Here is a 15,818-nt window from a genome sequence, read left to right on the forward strand (position 1 = left end):
CCAATGAGATCAAGAAGCAGACTGATGTAAGATGAGAAATAACCCACCTGACGGGCCATCAAAGACTTGATTTTCTGCATTGTATGGCTGAAAACACTAAGCAGTAAACGTTATGTATCCTCTTGTCTTTTTCTGTCAAACGCGATTCACTCCTTGCTGTGCTAGACAGGTGCCATGTTTCACTGTTGGACTCACGTGACAGATGGCTAGTGCAGCATGGGATATGTAGTTCCTCTGATCAATGCCATACAGCATGCAACGTCAACTGGCGGCCCGCGGGCCAAATCCGGCCCGCCAGAGATTTCCATCCGGCCCCCAGAATAATACTGAATTCAGGAATAGCCTTGTAAGAGGAAAAAGTTTAGGGCTGGTCCGAATACCATTTTTTGAGCTTCGAAGCTTCGGTAGTAATTAACATATTTTTCTCTCTAATAAATGCAGGAATCTTTGTCTGTATGTCCGTTTGCATTTCTTTTATTTCGAGAACCGTTCATCCAATCGGCTTCACAAGGGAGTGCAGTGTCGCATTTGTTGCAATATAGATGGACACGCAAGAAGCGACACATTCAGAATTAATTAACTTTTAGTAAACTACAATCAGAACAGCGCGAGCTGGAAGCGGCGCACCTCACGCGGGCAGGGCTTATGCTCCAAGAACAGACACTGCACTAGTGATATAAAACGCACACAAACAGGTCTATTAAATTAAGCAATACTTTTAAGGTAGTCTTATATTTTTCTGACTAACAAATTGGCACAGTAAGGGTAGATTTAAATAAAGAAAAAGGAAATTTAAATAAAGAAAAAAATAAATTTAAATAAAGAAAAAACGAAATTTAAATAAAGAAAAACGAAATTTAAATAAAGAAAAACGAATTTTAAATAAAGAAAAAACGAAATTTAAATTAAAGAAAAAACGAAATTTAAATTAAAGAAAGAACGAAATTTAAATTACAGAAAAAACGAAATTTAAATTAAAGAAAGAACGAAATTCAAATTAAAGAAAAAACGATATTTAAATTAAAGAAAAAACGAAATTTAAATTAGAAAAAACAAAATTTAAATTAAAGAAAAAAACAAATTTAAATTAGAAAAAACTCAATTTAAATTAAAGAAAAAACGAAAATTAAATAAGATAAAACGAAATTTAAATAAAGAAAAAACGACATTTAAATAAAGAAAAAACGAAATTTAAATAAAGAAAAATCGAAATTAAGTTAAATTAAAAACGAGATTAATTTAGAATATAAATTAATTTTAACTTAATTTAGTTTTTTCTTTATTTAAATTTCGTTTTTTCTTTTTTTAAATGTCGTTTTTTCTTTATTTAAAATTCGTTTATTCTTATTTAAATTTCGTTTTTTCTTTAATTTAAATGTATTAGCATTTTTACCCGTTATTATTTATCTGATAAATAATAACGGGTAAAAAATGCTAATACATTTTGTTTCTATTATTCTATTTTCCACAATGTCAAAGCAACAAAACACAAGCTCAGACATGCACCTCGGTCCATACAAACTCCGCTGTTCTGCGCTCTAGCCAGAGAACACTCCCGTTGCTGGAACACGCGTCGGTTCTATTTCTAGCATGCACGCGTTTTCCGCGTGGCTCAAGCGCTGAGATGCGTGTCTCAGTGTGCAAACTCCAACCTGTTAAATGGGAGCCGAAATAAAAAACGGACACGCCACGCAGCTGAGACGCTCACACAGCCAGTGTGTCGCCGGAGAATGAGAACCGTTTCGCGGGGGGTCCCAGATGTGCAAAAAAATAAAATAAAATAATAATAATATTCGAATGTCAAATTTTCAAATCGAATACCAACCCACCGAACGAATATTCGGGTCCATTTCCATATTTATTTATTTTTAAATCTAACGAGAAAAAAAGCAAATGAGGCACGCAGGTAGAGCATTTCTAACAGGCACTATATGAATACGTACTTATCAGTCCATTCTTCATTAAAACTACGGTTCTCTGAATCAACTTTTCGCTTAAGGCTCTTTGAGAGTGCCATTTTTTTCATTTAAATATATTCAGAAGGCCTTTGTTCTAGTGTTCTCCACAAACTACGACCTCCATGTGACAGTGATGGACAGCTTGACAGCCTCACAAATATGAAGCCTAAAATATCGCTATCGCCCCCTGGTGGCTCGCTGCAGTACAGGTAATATGTAAAAAAATAACATAAATTTGGAATTAGAATTAGTATATCAAATAATAACATATTAGGATACAATTCGAATTGTATTTTATGTTACGAGTATCTGGCCGTTACAGTGTCTGCAAAAAAAAATTCTGGCCCTTTGACAAATATAGTTGATGACCCCTGCCATACAGTCTATGATACAGTAGGAGTAGCAGTAGACAAATACTGTTCATTTCTGCTAATACAAAAATTGCATAATATTGATGTGCGCATTCCAGTCCCGCCACATAAATAAAAAATTATAAAACAAATCATGATTTGATACATAGGCCTAGTGATTATGACATAAAAACAGAAATTATAAAAATAAATAAATAATTAAAAATAAATTGATTCGTAATTTCATTCATAATCTTTTTTTTATAATTTTTTTCATGTCATATTTTAAACTTTTGTCATAATTCTGACTTTTATATCATAATTTCTACTTTTCAAGTGATAATTTTTATCTTTTTTTTTAGTTTTTCACATTTTGACATAACTATGCTTGTCATAACTTATTTTTATCTCATAATGTCAGATTTATATTTTCATAATTTACTTTTTCAGCATTTTATCCCCCTGTGAATACAAAACTATGGTTCTTGTGCTTATTTGTTTTTATCAGTTTTACATTTAAAGCAAATAAAAAATCTAGCATGCCTCTGAGAAAACAATTATATTTGTATAAGGGGGTGTACAGACCATTATTAGATATTTCACATTTATTTTTTTTTCCTCCCAGCTTTTTGAGACATAATTAAAAATGAAAGCTTTAAGGTACCTGCTGAATTTTCTAACAATTTCCTGACTACACACACACACACACACACAACTTATTTTTGTCTGTTGTAGAAGACTGCACTGTGTGTTGCACTTGAGGTCCACAAACACATAACATGAAATGAGTCAAAGATTCTTGGAAAAGGCCACAAAACCTAATTTGTTTGGGGCTTTTACATCTCACAGTTCAGAGAAAGGTTTACAGCAAAAATATCTGCTACCTGACAAAAATATTCTAGCGTGGGTGTTAGAGACGAGCCCTTTCAACTGGCTGTTCATGCTGATGTGAGCACACATAAAAGAGCAAGTGTTTCTCGTCAATAAAGTGCCACTGATATCACTGAAAATTTCCCTGTCAAATAAGGGAGTGGCACCTTGCTCCGGGCAGCTGAGCTGTTGATGAATGCTTCTCTTCTTCCTTTAAAACAGAGCAATTAAACACAATCATATTATAAATCATTTACCTTTTATAAAGCACTGTGTGTTTGTTCCAGTGTTATTGCCAGTTATACCAGATAATTTTTCTGGTTGAAATACCCAACAGTGCTTACCATAATTAAAATGATCTGATTAATATGTACACAGAAAGGTTCACTGCAACACTTGTCATATTTCTAATATTTACCTTTGAGATTTTATACATTTAAACACTTATGATGCACAAACATAAAAAAAGAACTCAGAGATGCAGCACTTTCATCAACATAATAAAGTCCGAGAGCCAAACTCTGAAAAGTAAATCAAAATTCTTGTTATGTTTTATATTTAACAAAATAAAATAATGCATAAATTCTTTTTCTAAAAACCCTTATTTCCAAATTCCGGAGCGTCCATATGTGTTTAAAACGTGAACAGGAGCAGGTGCAACACAGAAAACTATGGCATCTTGAAAATGTAATGAGCAATATAACAGAATACCCTGCAGTGTGCAAAAAAAATACAGATTTAATGTACAAAATGCATACATCATATTTACATTCGAAATTCAGATGACAACTGTATTTATATATAAATACTTTCAGCATTTTCATTAAGCATGCCTGTTACAGAACAAAAATGTCATAGTTTTCTTATTTTAAGACATTAAAAACTTCAGTGGCCAGCACAAGTTTATAAATGTATGATTAGTATAAGTAGTTTAAAAAAGAATAATTGTAAAACAAAAGAAATGCTTAAATGTGTGACTGTAGAGAGAAAAATTAGCAGAAAAAAAAACAGTGAAACACCTTTCATCTTTAGATCCGAGCACACATGACTATCCACCTCTCATTTCAAAAGACTCAGTGTTGGAGTTTCAGGCACATGTTTGATGACATCATAGATCGTGGTATGCAAATCTTTGACTGAATCAAGCCGTGTCAAAGACCTGCAGGATGCCTGGAAAACACAGAGAAGAAATAGCAAACTGTTCTGTGGCAAAACTGCTCATGCAAAACATTAAGTGATTATCATTTATTATGTCCTTTTTAAAAAAAAAAAAAAAAACCTGTGTTGACTCCATTTTCCCAGGTACAGAGACAAATTCATAAATGCCAAAGTCTTCAGTTGCATCTTCATGACCTGGAAGTATATTAATCAAATTAGTGTATATTACTCATAATACAAACTTAAGACACTGTATAATATATACTATACATTAAGTAATATGAATCTTCAGTTTATTTATTTTTCATCTATTTATTCATTTTTATTTAGCATTTTATTTGTAATAAAACAACTTTATTGGCCTGACAGTAATAATTAAACAATGTTTGAATCATTACTGTCCACCCTTTTTAGTTCACTAGCACACAACTATTTTATTTTAGACAGTTAGTCATTAGTAATATCCTATTTATTCTCCAAAGGGAGTAACTGTGTGTATAGCCAAGTTAAGGTGGTAAATATGTTTATAAAGTATGCTGACAGTAACCAAGCTGATATGAATATAGTAGTTTGTTTGCACAGAGAGGTAGTGTACACATCAGCGCTTAACAACACAGGTATATTGTAGTCTGAGACACACAGTAAACCTACCAGAGCGGCGCAGTCCTCTCTGCTCTGTCTTTGGCCTGCAGGACAGGATCAGTCCATCAGTGACGTCACTTAAATAAATAAACGTGTCATATATTTCTCAGATATTTAAGAAATATTTTCTTACCGCCTGTAGATGGTCTTTATCACTGTAGAAAAGGGATACAAATTGAATGTAAATTATTGCTAAGGAATAACAGTTATTTAATTTAAATATAAACTGATTTAAAGATTAAAGACCCCTTTGAAATAAGATGAAACAGTTTTCTGTGTTGATATTTTAGAATACATTTTTCTTCTTTTTTTTAAGAAAACAGACATAGTTCAAGGGGTTGAGGGACATACTCTTTCTGGAGAGCTTTTGATTGGATGAAAATCTGTGTAGTACAGAATGAGTCATTTCTAAATTCCGCTAAAAGTGAATTTTGGCAACATTTAGGAGTGCAGATGGCAAACACACAAAGAACTCACTGATTTAAAGCCACAAATCTTAAATTCTGATTTTTTTGGGGAGGGTGGGGGTTGGGTCTTTAAACAAATGATTTCATAAATAATTGATTTTGTTCAAATGCCACATTATTAAGGTGATGCCTGAATATCTTTAAAAATCAGAATGATATCATACTTCTTCTTGGATGGCAGCTCTTCCTTAGGAGCACAAACATCATACACACTATGATGAGGACTGACGAGATCGTAATGAAAGCCATTGAAGACAGCACAGTCCCTTCCTGGCTATATTTGGCTTTTCCTGGAAACAGATCGATAACAGTGTTACTTACACTTTATATTTTAAAATGTCTGATTTCTAATGTGATCTTCATCTTTAAACAACCAAGAACTTTTATTGCATGCTTGCATTTTTTTTTAAATTCTGTATGCACTCTGGACCAAATTTCACTGCCTGTATCAACGTAAACAATAAGGACAGGTGCCAGCCCCTATTTACTTTCCAGTGGAACAGCAACACTTAATCACAGGTGGGACAGATTTGCACTTAGCAACTGAAAAAAAAAAAAAAACTCGACCACGCATTGGATGGCATAAAATAATAACAAATAAGAAATATTAACTTAAAAAACTAAAGCCAGTAACCATTGTTGTCATTATTATTATTATTATTATTAATAATAAATATAGCCTATTTTGTATTATTATTAAACAATATTTATTTATTTGTTTGTTTGTAGAATTATTTAAGCTTCAAGGTCAGAAGAACTGAATCAAAAAAATTGATGGTTTATTTCGAAATCACTGTCTTTATTTTGGTATGAGGATGAATGTTCATATCTAAAACAATGAACGCAAACATACCTCTGTCAAGACTGGCCATCACCAGTGTGAACTTGGTCTCGTCCTGCTTCTTAGTCATATTGTTGAATGCTCTACACAAGAACTCTTTACCCTGGGGTAACTCGTACGGCTTCACTTCAAACCGAGGTCCAGTCATGAGAACCTCTGTGCTGTTCTTTGTCTTCGAGATCCAGATGCAGGTGTTGGGAGGGTTGGAGTCTGCAATACACTCAAAAAAGGCCAGTTCCTCCGGGTTCACCATGAACACCCCTTCAGTCTTCAGACCTTGGTCCGAATTTACTGCCAAGTTATAAGGCCCGTCTGAAAAATTTGGTAACGTTACAAAACATTATATTAGTAGTTTTCTTTTCAACATTCATTTAAAATAAATTTCATTGCAATTTTCTATTACTTTTAGTACTATAGTTATATTACTATTACCTTATTATGTCAGTGATATTATACAACAGTAGGAAAGTTTGGGGAGAAAAACAGTGTAATTTTTCAGGTGGTCATGTGATTTTAAAATTGCAGCCCCCATGAGGCGAACATTTTTATGTAATATAAATCCACTTTTATTAGGCTACTGATGTGAATGTACATGACTGTAAACAACATATTAAAAAAATACTATTAATTTCTTTTTTTACTTTTTTTAATGAGGGGAAAAATGATCCATAAATTATCCATATTCATATTTCAGGTCGACTTTTGTTTTAATATAAATGACATGTCAGAACACGTTTGACGTCTGAGTAACAGTGCAAACAGCAGGTAATTCTCAGGCTGCAGGAGGAACCAGTGTGCGGTGATTTACACATGAAATGATAACAGATGATAAGCGAGCTTGGAGTCACAAAAGTATATTAGATACTCACAGAACACAACGAGTTCAGCCTGTTTGCTTAGCTTACTGCTAATGTGGTTTTGGGCCTCACAATTGTATTGACCGATGTCTTCTTTCTTGACAGGGTTTATAATAAGTGTCCCATGATCTTGTGAGAATGTATGCCGCTCACTTGGATCAACCACCCTGTTGTTTTTTAGCCATTTGAACTGAACATTTGTCCCATGTTCAACAGAACAAGTCAGTGTCACATTGTCCCTGTCTTCCACCAGTTCTGATTCTGGGGTTTTAGTAATACCAGGCATGGACACAGGCACTAAGAGCAGAAAAGACATATATAAGACATATATATATGTGTGTGTGTGTGTGTGTGTGTGTGTGTGTTTGTATTTGTGTAGTATGGAAGCCTGCTAATGTCTCAGAGTCAGAGAAAAATTGTTAAAAATTTAATTAAATAAAAATAACTCTCATGTCAGATATGTCAGATATTCTCCTTATTTTTTAAGTAAGTGTGGCACTTTGTAAATGAATATGTGCGGCTTCTGGTGTCATTTGCATCCAGTTATTTTAACTGTACAAAAACAGCCAGTCACACTGCTTAACATTAGAAACTGGTATTTGTTATCATATTATTATAAATATATCATCGTATTCAAGAACACACTGGTTCTAGTACAAATAGTTTTACTGTTTGCTGTTATTTTTCTGGTTATTTACCAATAGTGAATATTGAATGAAGCAGAAGTCTTATACATTCACAGAAAATAGCTCACTTTCACGTTAAAAAATAAGGTGAATAAAGACGCAATTGTGAGATATAAAAACACATTGTGAGTTATAAAGTCGAGAAACAAAGTCAGAGTAGTGCAATATGAAGATTCAGTTGTGAGATAAATGTTACATTGTGAGGTAAAAGTCACAATTATGAGAAACAGTTGTGCAATATGGCACATGGCAGGATTTAAAGTCATTGAAATGTATTAAGTGAGATTTGGAGGTATAAAGTTAACTGTGAGAATTTAAATCACCATTGTGGGGTATGAATTGCATTTTTTTTTTTTTACTCAGATGAAAACAGCTTCCATATGCATGACAGTTTCACAAGACGTTGAAAGCATTAGTAACTAATACTACATCAACAGTTGTCATAAATGAGATCCACTTAAATGTTCTTACCACTGACTGTGACTGTCACTCTTTTTGTGACAGCAACTGGATTGGGAATTCCTGGGAAGATGATGTTGATCTGCAGCTCATATTCCCCCTGTGTGTCTTCAGCCAGATGTTCAAAATATAGTGACACATCAGGCAAATTGAGTGCCGGACTGTTCTTTAGGCGCAGATTTGGGATGGCATTGATGTTGTTGAAAGTGACCAAAAGAGTGTTATTAGGCTTAATCTTGCACCAGGACCCCTGGAACGTCACATTGTGGACATCAAAATGAGTCTCAACTTTGAGGAGCATTGGGTCCCCCATTTTCCCATGCTGTGTGGGCTGCAGTGAAACGCATTCAATGCATTTAGAGTCTGTACCTGTTTAAAAGATATTGTTAAATGGTGCTTAAATGTACTGTCAAAAAATAAAATGTACACATATAAACAGTTTTGTGTATTGTTAAAAGAGCTATTCAGTCATGACGTCCATTTGTAGGCCAAATGGAAGGCTAAGTCACCATGGATTCTCTCAGGAAGTTCAAACTGATTTTTAGAATGGAGTTTTTTGATTTATGGTTAAAATAAGGACACTGAATTTAAAGAGACTTTCATCACCATTTTTGTTCTACGACATAAATTGCACACAGCCATTGGTAAAGTATGAAGTTTGAAAACGTGTGCATTAGCAGCACTTAATTCTCATAAATTGCCATTACATAATCTCTTAACTTGAATTGCTCTGTTAGGTTGGGGACAGCATTATTGTCTCTTGTGTTGTACAAACCTGATTCCAAAAAATTTGGGACGCTGTACAAATTGTGAATAAAAACAGAATGCAATGTAGAAGTTTCAGATTTCAATATTTTATACAGAATACAACATAGATGACATATCAAATGTTTAAACAGAGAAAATTTATCATTTTAAGGGAAAAATAAGACTATTTTAAATTTCGTGGCATCAACACACCTCAAAAAAGTTGGTACAAGGCCATGTTTACCACTGTGTGGCATCCCCTCTTCTTTTTATAACAGTCTGACAGGGGACTGAGGAGAAAAGTTGCTCAAATTTAGGAATAGGAATGTTGTCCGATTCTTGTCTAATACAGGCTTCTAGTTGCTCAGCTGTCTTAGGTCTTCTTTGTCACATCTTCCTCTTTATGATGCACCAAATGTTTTCTATGGGTGAACAATCTGGACTGCAGGCTGGCCATTTCAATACCTGGATCCTTCTACGCAGCCATGATGTTGTAATTGATGCAGTATGTGGTCTGGCATTGTCATGTTGGAAAATGCAAGGTCTTCCCTGAAACAGACAACGTCTGGATGGGAGCATATGTTGTTCTAGAACTTGGATATACCTTTCAGCATTGATGGTGCCTTTCCAGATGTGTAAGCTGTCCATGCCACACGCACTCATGCAACCCCATACCATCAGAGATGCAGGCTTCTGAACTGAGCGCTAATAAAAACTTGGGTTGTCCTGGTCCTCTTTAGTCTGGATGGCATGGCTTCCCAGTTTTCCAAAAAGACAAATTTTGATTCATCTGACCACAGAACAGTTTTCCACTTTGCCACAGTCCATTTTAAATGAGCCTTGGCCCAGATAAAACGCCTGCGCTTATGGATCATGTTTAGATACGGCTTCTTTTGTGACTTATAGAGTTTAAGCCGGCAACGGCGAATGGCACGGTGGATTGTGTTCACAGACAATGTTTTCTGGAAGTATTCCTGAGCCCATGTTGTGATTTCCATTACAGTAGCATTCCTGTATGTGATGCAGAGCCGTCTAAGGGCCAGAAGATCACGGGCATCCAGTATGGTTTTCTGGCCTTGATCCGTACACACAGAGGTTGTTCCAGATTCTCTGAATCTTTGGATGATATTATGCAGTTGATGAACTTCAAACTCTTTTTAGTTTTTCTCTGAGAAACTCCTTTCTGATATTGCTACACTATTTTTTGCCGCAGTATTGGGGGAATTGGTGATCCTCTGCCAATCTTGACTTCTAAAAGACACTGCCACTCAGATAGGCTCTTTTATACCCAATCATGTTGCCATGATTGCCAATTGACCTAATAAGTTGCAAATTGGTCCTCCAGCTGTTCCTTATATGTACATTTAACTTTTCCGGCCTCTTATTGCTGTCCCAAACTTTCTGGGTAGCTCTCATGAAATCCAAAATGAGCCAATATTTGGCATGACATTTAGGCCCCGTTTACACGATGGGAAAACGCAGATATTTCCCTGCGTTTTGGCCTGTCATTTACACGAAAACGCAGTTTTTATCCCTGAAAACGATTATTTCTAAAAACTCCGGCCAAAGTGGAGATTTCTGAAAACGCCGGTTATGTGTTGCCGTGTCAACTGGGAGAAACGGGGTTTTAGGTTCTCAAACGTCACATTATGCGCCAGAAAATGCTTAACGTCATGTGAGCGGTGAGCGCCCTATGTTTAGAGTTTGTTTGGGTAACGTTACTGTTTGATCATGGATGCTGTTAAGGTGGTACTCATTTTTACGTTTGTGCAAACGCTTTTGGTCTGTTTGCATTTGCAAACACAACTGCTGTATTATATCGAGGAGCAGAGGCGAACCTCGCGCCATGTCTGTGTTGTTTTGAAAGGAACAGGAAGTTGCTCGATATTGAGGATTCTGATTGGCTTGCATGGCTTTATCCTTCTCCCTACACTTCCGCCTATAGGTTTGGCATAGTTATGATGGCGCTCGACGGCGTATTTATGATGGTTGATGTAAACGACAACTTTTTTGAAAACGATGTTGTGTGCACGATGTTATTTTTGAAAACGGAGGGGGGGAAATATTCGTTTCTCTAAATACCCGGCTATGTGTAAATGTGGCATTATACTACAGGTAAAAATATAACATAACATAATATATAACATCAATTATTGTAATTTGACATTATTACAAAATACACTTTTTAAAAGTGTACTTAAGCATGTTAGGAAACGGTCATGAAAGTATATTTACACAGCCTTTCAATTCCTTAATATTATTATATGCAATACAGTTTAAAAAAAATATACTTTTAATATTTGAAGTACACTACAAGTGAACATTCAGTACAGCACACTTCTTTTTCACAAGGGACAAGCACATACAGAACTGTCCATAAAGCAGAGAAGACCCTCTGTATGTACACCATCAAAACCGTCCCAGGCCTCAAGTGCTCAATATTTATGTTTTTGGTCATTTACGCAGAACTGTACTACTTAAGAACCCGTAATGTTTATCATTAACAGTGACGTTGCTGGTTAAATCATTAATGTTTATGATTAACAGTGACATTGCTGGTAAAATCATTCATCTAAATCAGTTGCTAATCTGAGCAGTTTTCCTTCTCCTTCAGTTCACCTGGACACTTTTAAATTAACTAAACAAAAGGAAATTAGAAGAGTAAGTCAGACATACCTTACACTCACATAATCTGCAATTCCAGCATGACACTGGATTCATCCACATCATTAATTAGTTCATACACACAGATCCACAGTTTAATCACCACTGCCTTTGCCCTCACAGCTTGATCCTATACCTGCATGAGCAAATATTGACCAGCTTCTCAGAATGATAGTGATCAAACATCCAGCTCTCTCTAATTTGTCTGAACTGGTCCATGAGCAAACACTCAGGAATCGCATACACCGCATGAAGTCATGGAGACCTGATTGCAAAAATAATGCTCCCATAATGCTGTTAATATAATGTGGACTTTTCTGAACTCTTGTCGTATCTCATTTACTTAAGGATAAGATTTCTTTTGCATGGATGAAATGAACATAGGCTGTGGACTGGAGGCTCTGCTTTAACTGACAGCTGTTAATCAGCATTACGTTGCTAGGCAAGGCCATGTGGCAGCAGGCAGGTAGGCAGTAAGCAGTTAAACAGTCTCATACTTGTCCCCCTTTATCACTCTTGGGCCCCTTAACTACCCGGACACGGCCTTCTCCACCCCTTTACTCGCTTCTACCGACCTTCTGACAGCCAGTGTTGTGCATTACAATAGATAACTGCGTAGTTCGTGTTGTGCACTAAATAATAAATAAAGACACCCCTATTGCATGCACAAATGACCAAGGGGCAGATTTGGTGAAAGCAAAAAGCATGCCTGTGTTTACGCTACACTAAGTTATGAATACATCATTAATAAGTGTGCTTTGCCTGTTCTGTTCTTATTGTACAAACGAGGTGAGAATGATTGCGGAGATAGCAACAGTACACTTATACCACCACGACAATAGGCATTAGGAATAGAGCTGTTCACACCAACATGCTAACAACTCCTTATGCATCCCCAAACCCAAACAAACATTAGACTATTCATAGCCCTTGATCATCCACTACGGCCATTTATGATGCAACCAAAACGCACATACAAATGTGTGGACTGGTAAATGGACAAAAGCCTGACTGTGAATAATCCACTTAGCCTTTAATGTTTTTGTATTTTTAAAGCATCATGTGACACAAAAAGCTAAATGTAGGAACCATCTGCCATAAGACGAGTCATGTATGTCTTGTCATGTCTTATCTTAATCTCGAAATGTATTACATATTTGTATGTAATATATATATTAAAACGTGTTTGTATGTATATATATATATATATATATATATATATATATATATATATATATATATATATATTTGGTGTGTTGATTTAAATAGAATTTTGAAAACTGTAATATATTAGACATCAGAAATTCCACAATCATGATTGTGATCCCAAATTGTGCTTATGTAAAAATGTTCAACATTTTATTTAGCACAAAAGAACAATAGTATTTAAAAACATTTAATGCATACAATCTTGTATGAAATCCTATGATTTTATATAAAAATGCTCATTGAATTATAAAAATTATATTTGACCAGTTCTTTTTTTAATATTTTATAAATTACTGATGTTACAGTGGGAATATGTTCCACTGAAAATTCAATATGGAAGTGAAAACAGGAAGTAAGTGCCATGCTATTTTATTTTTCTGCTAATTACAGAATTGAAACATAACCACAGATCTATTCTTTCTGGATCCATGCCAATGTGCTACTTGAAATAATGTGGAGGTTTTTTTTTCTGAACTTCAACAGTCATCAATGGAAAGAAACAATATTTACAAATATATATATATATATATATATATATATATATATATATATATATATATATATATATATTTTTTTTTTTTTTTTTTAAATAATGTTTTCCAGAGTATCCCTAAATATTATTAGAGTACCCCTAATAATGTTTATTATATAAGTAATAAACATTTTACAGCAAACTCTAGAAATGCATTTAATTATATGATGTCCCAAAACACTGACTTTCTCTTATGTCTTAACCCCACATTTTCGGCCAAAAAAATAAAAATTAAATTCTATTTAAAGTTTTAGTGTGTAAAGTTTTACTGCTTCTATTCATTCAAAAATTAATGGAAAGCATCTTACCAGGAATGATTAGAAATAAGGTGAACATGAGCAGAAACATAGTGACTCCAACATATTCCATTTCTGCTATATAATCTCTAGAAGCAGTGTGACAAGAAAAGGGAACTGGTGACAGTATTTGCCAGGGAAATGAGAGAAGCTAGTCGAGGCCCCTCCCACATGCCATATTGGACACATACACCTGGTTGAGCTTCCAAAACACTGCCGTCACCCTGAGGGCCAGAGACAGTCTCACCCTGCTCACCCTCACTGCAGATATACACATCTTAAACACAGTGTCAGATCACAGGAGGAAAGTTCTCTTAAACAGTTGCGTTAAACACACACACACACGCACACACACACACACACAGATACGAGTGTGAAACCAGCATAGACTGACAATCAAGTCCCAGACAGACAAAGCACAAAGCATACAGCCATGGCCAAAAGTTTGGAGAATTACATAAATATTGGAAATTGGAAAAGTTGCTGCTTAAGTTTTTATAATAGCAATTTGCATATACTCCAGAATGTTATGAAGAGTGATCAGATGAATTGCATAGTCCTTCTGTGCCATGAAAATTAACTTAATCCCAAAAAAAACTTTCCACTGCATTTCATTGCTGTCATTAAAGGACCTGCTGAGATCATTTCAGTAATCGTCTTGTTAACTCAGGTGAGAATGTTGACGAGCACAAGGCTGGAGATCATTATGTCAGGCTGATTGGGTTAGAATGGCAGACTTGACATGTTAAAAGGAGGGTGATGCTTGAAATCATTGTTCTTCCATTGTTAACCATGGTGACCTGCAAAGAAACGCGTGCAGCCATCATTGCGTTGCATAAAAATGGCTTCACAGGCAAGGATATTGTGGCTACTAAGATTGCACCTAAATCAAAAATTTATAGGATCATCAAGAACTTCGAGGAAAGAGGTGCAATTCTTGTAAAGAAGGCTTCAGGGCGTCCAAGAAAGTCCAGCAAGCGCCAGGATCGTCTCCTAAAGAGGATTCAGCTGCGGGATCGGAGTGCCACCAGTGCAGAGCTTGCTCAGGAATGGCAGCAGGCAGGTGTGAGCGCATCTGCACACACAGTGAGGCCAAGACTTTTGGAAGATGGCCTGGTGTCAAGAAGGGCAGCAAAGAAGCCACTTCTCTCCAGAAAAAAAACAACATCAGGGACAGATTGATCTTCTGCAGAAAGTATAGTAAATGGATTGCTGAGGACTGGGGCAAAGTCATATTCTCCGATGAAGCCCCTTTCCGATTGTTTGGGGCATCTAGAAAAAGGCTTGTCCGGAGAAGAAAAGGTGAGCGCTACCATCAGTCCTGTGTCATGCCAACAGTAAAGCATCCTGACACCATTCATGTGTGGGGTTGCTTCTCATCCAAGGGAGTGGGCTCACTCACAATTTTGCCCAAAAACACAGCCATGAATAAAGAATGGTACCAAAACACCCTCCAACAGCAACTTCTTCCAACAATCCAACAACAGTTTGGTGAAGAACAATGCATTTTCCAGCACGATGGAGCACTGTGCCATAAGGCAAAAGTGATAACTAAGTGGCTCGGGGACCAGAATGTTGAAATTTTGGGTCCATGGCCTGGAAACTCCCCAGATCTTAATCCCATTGAGAACTTGTGGTCAATCCTCAAGAGGTGGGTGGACAAACAAAAAACCACTAATTCTGACAAACTCCAAGAAGTGATTATGAAAGAATGGGTTGCTATCAGTCAGGATTTGGCCCAGAAGTTGATTGAGAGCATGCCCAGTCAAATTGCAGAGGTCCTGAACAAGAAGGGCCAACACTGCAAATACTGACTCTTTGCATAAATGTCATGTAATTGTCGATAAAAGCCTTTGAAACGTATGAAGTGCTTGTAATTATATTTCAGTACATCACAGAAAAAACTGAAACAAAGATCTAAAAGCAGTTTAGCAGCAAACTTTTTGAAAACTTATATTTATATAATTCTCAAAACTTTTGGCCACGACTGTACAATGCACGGACATGCAAAGTTTCACCTAAATTCATGCATGACTTAAGACAAAACAATGTTTTTCAGAGACATCACACAAAAACTTGGAG

At 35.7% G+C, this 15,818-nt stretch overlaps 2 protein-coding genes across 4 annotated transcripts in view; both read right to left on the minus strand.

Annotated features, from left to right (window-relative positions):
- The window catches only part of LOC132104279 (syndetin-like), a 143,416-nt gene extending 143,218 nt beyond the window's left edge, over nt 1-198 (minus strand). For both annotated transcript variants that reach the window (XM_059509635.1, XM_059509634.1), the window contains exon 1: nt 48-198. In XM_059509635.1, the coding sequence (XP_059365618.1) occupies nt 48-80 (33 nt within the window). In that variant the 5' untranslated portion in view covers nt 81-198. The remainder of the gene's footprint in view (nt 1-47) is intronic.
- Nucleotides 199-2,666: 2,468 nt separating this feature from the next.
- On the minus strand, nt 2,667-14,166 carry LOC132104280 (HEPACAM family member 2-like). 2 transcript variants are annotated; one of them, XM_059509638.1, is made up of 10 exons: nt 13,749-14,166; nt 8,301-8,657; nt 7,156-7,440; nt 6,299-6,598; nt 5,610-5,735; nt 5,112-5,133; nt 4,988-5,022; nt 4,458-4,531; nt 4,198-4,348; nt 2,667-3,389 (listed from the first exon to the last, which is right to left on the minus strand). In XM_059509638.1, exons 1-9 carry the CDS (start codon nt 13,807-13,809, stop codon nt 4,238-4,240), a joined length of 1,371 nt encoding a protein of 456 aa, XP_059365621.1. In that variant the 5' UTR covers nt 13,810-14,166; the 3' UTR covers nt 2,667-3,389; nt 4,198-4,237. The 2 variants fall into 2 exon arrangements, with proteins under 2 accessions (XP_059365621.1, XP_059365619.1); XM_059509636.1 differs by lacking the exon at nt 2,667-3,389 and having other exon boundaries at nt 3,832-4,348.
- Nucleotides 14,167-15,818: the final 1,652 nt, after the last annotated feature.

Source organism: Carassius carassius, chromosome 25 (assembly GCF_963082965.1).
Source record: "Carassius carassius chromosome 25, fCarCar2.1, whole genome shotgun sequence".
NCBI lineage: Eukaryota > Metazoa > Chordata > Actinopteri > Cypriniformes > Cyprinidae > Carassius > Carassius carassius.